Source organism: Oncorhynchus kisutch, linkage group LG1, assembly GCF_002021735.2.
Source record: "Oncorhynchus kisutch isolate 150728-3 linkage group LG1, Okis_V2, whole genome shotgun sequence".
Lineage (NCBI taxonomy): Eukaryota > Metazoa > Chordata > Actinopteri > Salmoniformes > Salmonidae > Oncorhynchus > Oncorhynchus kisutch.
The window spans coordinates 72060317-72065004 of NC_034174.2; the positions used below are offsets into that span (position 1 = coordinate 72060317).

Here is a 4688-nt window from a genome sequence, read left to right on the forward strand (position 1 = left end):
TACAGTGCAATATGAATGTCCAATATGCACAATAGACTGACTGGAAAGGGGATTTCCATCAGTCAAGTCCTGCAATAAGAGCTAAGATGTGAATATTTGTGTAAACTCTACACAGTTGTGTTCTGTGAGTGTCACTGAGCAGACTGATACCCCATTTCATGGTCCCAATATCCATAGGTAAGGCTGTACAGTGCATATAAGTATGCCACCAATGCAATTCTAAAGTCTAATACATCCACAGTGCGATTTCAACTGAATTTAACTTTTTGGTGTGAAATTAACTAATTATTGTATTTTAAAAAAAATGTACATAACAACATTCCAGCCTTGTTTAGCATGATCTAGTCCAAATATGGCATGAATCAACGATTTGCATTGGTTTGAATCACTTTCAATGGGGGACATTTATTTTGAATGCAAACCGGAAATTCCCCTATTGTGGCTAGCTTCACACAGATCGTAGGTTCATCTGTGGACGCGCGGTCACGTGAATACCACCAGGCCAGGCTATGGTTATAAGGATTACATACTATACTGTGTTATAAAGTGGATGTGTGGACAGGACAGAATACACACTCTTTTCACGGCACTTCGATACAAAGTGATTTTCTTAGCAGGTTAAGAGAGCATTTTTGCTAACCCTAACCCTTTTCCCAACCTTTAACCTCGGTCTTCTAACCTGTTACGCATATTCTCCTAACGTGTTAAGTTTTCCTAGCCCTCTACTAAAAAGTAACTTCGGTATAAAAGTGGCATGAAAATAGTTTTTCCCATGTGGACATTTTCCCATGTGGAACAGAGCAAATGGAATGTATTTGATACCATTCCATTCATTCTTCTCCATCCATTACCACGAGCCCGTCCTCCCTAGTCAAGGTGCCACCAACCTCCTGTGGTGGACAGTCTGCAGAAGCAGTGATGACAATCAGTGAGCTATACCCTCATGTGTTAATATCTTGTCTTTAGGTATATAAAAAAAGACTTATTCAAACAAATACAGAAGAGGGTAATTGAGACAGACTGGTATGGAAGCCTATATGGCCTAGGTCCCAATACTGTACTCAATTTGCTATAAAGAAAACACCCAAACACAAAATATTAAAATGTTCTCCACTTTATTCAGCACTTATGTGCAAGACAGTAGTCAAAGTGGCATCAACAAGGTTTGAGTTTGCATACAAACTGTGGTGTCCTCACTCTTTCTAAACCCCTCCTTAGAAGATGGATTTAGTGATGATAACAATCATTACAATCTATGACAGTATTGACTATCAGAAATAGTTTCACTACGAACAGGAAACAATCATTAAAAATGTATGGTTATAATACATTGCAGATAAATGATAATGTGCGCTTTAGCCTGCCTAATACTACAAAACGGATAAAGATGAATACATTTATGATACAATACATTTGCGGTTTTAGCACCATTCTTTGTGATATTATGTTGAGCAATTTACATTAGCAGGCCCCTATAACCACAGGACTCAGTTCCTATATGCCTCTAGCTTCTCCTCAATATTACAAAAGCTTGGATCAGACATGCCTTTTCTTACATTACCCAAAACATATAGTTACAGCCGACACTACGAGTACTGTAGCTACCAATTTCACTTGTGGCTGGTCTCGCAAAGTCCCATAACTTGGTCTGCTCGCTAAAACGTGGAGGAAACCTGTTTGTGTTTGTTTTCTATGCCCGTATAAGGACACTGTTGGGAGTGGTTGATCCCTTCTCAAGAATGTAGCTTCATGATGGTGAAATGGCAGAGAGTATTTTCTCTCTCTCCAGTTTGCATAGTAAAGAGTCTGTTTAGAAGGGAGGTGGTCCATAGTATGCGGTGTATGCTGCAACGATGCCTGCTGTCTCCGCCATGTGCTCACAGGCCAGGTTAAGCTCGCACACCTCACTTAGACTGGATGCGAGAGAGAGAGAAAGAGAGAGAAAGTTGGGGTTAATTGACTTCTCATCAATTACACATAACTGTAGGATAAATGTACTTTATCAATTTGTTTGATGTGATTTTTTTTTTTTACAAAACAGCAGTGATATTCTGCATATTTTGCTCCAGTCATTTGGCTTGTATGAAGTACAGTAAGAGTGTTGCCTAAATGTAAACATCTGTAAGGTAAAATGTAAACAGATTATTTGGCTTCTTGGCGGTGACGATGCAGCTAGGAGGAGGGTTTGGGTCAGGGAGGGCCGGGGTGAAACTAGGAGGAGGGTTTGGGTCAGGGAGAGCCGGGGTGAAGCTAGGAGGAGGGTTTGAGTCAGGGAGGGCCGGGGTGAAGCTAGGAGGAGGGTTTGAGTCAGGGAGGGCCGGGGTGAAGCTAGGAGGAGGGTTTGGGTCAGGGAGGGCCGGGGTGAAGCTAGGAGGAGGGTTTGAGTCAGGGAGGGCCGGGGTGAAGCTAGGAGGAGGGTTTCCCAAGCATCATTGCAACGTCACCTTCTAACACCAAATCATGTGAGGTAACACCCTTGACTGTTAAATGACTAAATGAGGCATTCAGGAAAAGCGAACACCCCTAATTATAGTAGGTCACATTTGACATGGTTGTGACAGCTGTTTGCTGGCAGATAGCCATAGTGTGTGTAGTGTAGTGTTGAGTGATGGTAGCAACAAGCTTGGGTTAGAATGTTGTCTTATTGTACAATACTCTATTAGCTTGTACATTTTCTATAGAGAAATGGTAGAGTAGTTCTGTGATGTGTTCTAGAAGTGTGTGTGTTCTAGAATTTCGAGTTCTAAAAGGGTATTGGAGCCCACCTCTCCACCTGGGTGAGGGTGAAGACAGCAGCTGCTTGTCCAGCCGCCCTCTTCCTCCTCAGCAACACTGAGGCCAGGTCTCTCTTCATAATCACTTCTGGCTCTGTAGCTGCAGCTGGGTCCTCTGCCGTAGCTGGAACACACACACACACACACACACACACACACACACACACACACACACACACACACACACACACACACACACACACACACACACACACACACACACACACACACACACACACACACACACACACACACACACACACACACACACACACACTTCAACCCTTACACAGTACAAATGTGGTTTTGCTTCCTTTTTTAGAGCAGCTATGGTAGCCTATATTTATGAACAGTTTTATTTCCCATTTTTTGTAAATGTCAACACAAACCTGTACACATACTCTTACACATTTCCTTAAACTGATACCATTACAAATACAAACACAAAGAAGGCGACCCTCTTTCCCGTTTCTATGCAGATCTGCATATACTGCATACACTATCTGCTAGTATCAATGCATCTGTTAACTTTACATCAGCACACTGCAGAGCAACGACACCATTTAGAGTTAGTTAGAGAGATGCCAGACCTTCAGCACTAGCTGACTCTGAAGAAGAAGACGAGGAAGAGGCTGAGGAAGAGTCTGAGTCCGAGGAGTCTGAGGCAGAGGCTAATGAGTCGGAAGCCGAGGAGGAAGAGGAGGAAGCTGATGAAGATGCGGAGGAGTCTGCGGCTGGTGCTGGTTCAGTGGCAGGGTCAGGAGCAGGATCGAGAACCACATCAAGAGCCAGATCTGTTGAACAGAGAAAATCCCATTGGCTCATTATAAGCACATATGAGCGTTTATGTCTTATTATAAAACATGTTATGTTAGTTCTCTCGTTAGTTAATCTCGTTCAGAATACATTGTCACAATCAGAAGTTATGATGAAACAACACAATATGCTTTCCCAACTTACCGTTCATGGACAGAGAGACCGACAGAACGGCACAAATGGTCAGGAGAATCAGAGACTTCATGTTGTTTTTGGGTTGTTGTCTTGCTGCTTTCTTGAACTACCAGTGAGTGGTAGTGGTATAACTTTGGTTCTTTCTCTCCTTCTTTCAATGCCTTCTTCACTGTATATCCCTCCATGGTCAATATATACTGTAGTCATCCCCCTCCCAATCAGATACACACTATGGTCAGACTATGTGATTGGTTAGGGAATCGAATGTCAACTTGTACCACTTCCACTTTCCTGGACACTCATCACATAACAACCCACACACCCGACAGGCACTGGAACAGGCAAAAAAACACCCACACAAACATACACACTCCATGTGGCATACATACATGTACACGCAACCCATGTAGCGGAACCAATGAAATGAAACAAGTAGGGATGTGTAAGAAGGTTTCTAAAAATGGAATTCCTCTTCTATATAGCCCCTTTAATTGCACAGGGACTACTACATTTGATCTAGAATGGACCTAACATAATCATCACGCCAGGAATATTGTGTCTGAAAACAGAAAAGTGCTGGTTTGAAAATGAATATAGGCTTTGAGTTGAGAAATATTATCAGAAACACAGGCTATTTCTGGCATTGTTATTGTTGTAGTGTACAGGTAACTGCCAAACTAAAGGAAACACCATCATAAAACATATTCATTCAATTTGGTTGAGTCAAAGATGTCAGATCTTATCACAAACAAAATAAAGGTCAACTGGGCCCAGATTTTATTATACATGACCCTAAGCATGATGGGAACCAGGAACCACACCTGTGTGGAACTGGTTTTAATGGCTATGGTGTGGAAGCACCTGCTTTCAATATACGTTATATCCCTCATTTATGCAAGTGTTTCCTTTATTTTGGCAGTTACCTGTATGTGCATGCTAAATGAAATCCTCTAAGAGTTATAT

General features: G+C 42.1%; 1 protein-coding gene across 1 annotated transcript; it reads right to left on the reverse strand.

The window, feature by feature from the left end:
* Positions 1 to 1096: 1096 nt before the first annotated feature.
* On the reverse strand, positions 1097 to 3904 carry LOC109891702 (osteocalcin 2a). Its single transcript, XM_020484227.2, has 4 exons — positions 3735 to 3904; positions 3365 to 3568; positions 2766 to 2898; positions 1097 to 1913 (listed from the first exon to the last, which is right to left on the reverse strand). Exons 1-4 carry the CDS (start codon positions 3793 to 3795, stop codon positions 1811 to 1813), a joined length of 501 nt encoding a protein of 166 aa, XP_020339816.1. The 5' UTR covers positions 3796 to 3904; the 3' UTR covers positions 1097 to 1810.
* Positions 3905 to 4688: the final 784 nt, after the last annotated feature.

Coding starts and splice junctions, on each gene's coding strand:
- LOC109891702 (XM_020484227.2), bottom strand. CDS start 3,795: ATGAAGTCTCTGATTCTCCTGACCATTTGTGCCGTTCTGTCGGTCTCT. Junction 2,899..3,364: donor AGAGTCAGCTAGTGCTGAAG/GTCTGGCATCTC, acceptor TGTGTGTTCCAG/CTACGGCAGAGGACCCAGCT. Junction 1,914..2,765: donor ACCCTCACCCAGGTGGAGAG/GTGGGCTCCAAT, acceptor TCTCGCATCCAG/TCTAAGTGAGGTGTGCGAGC.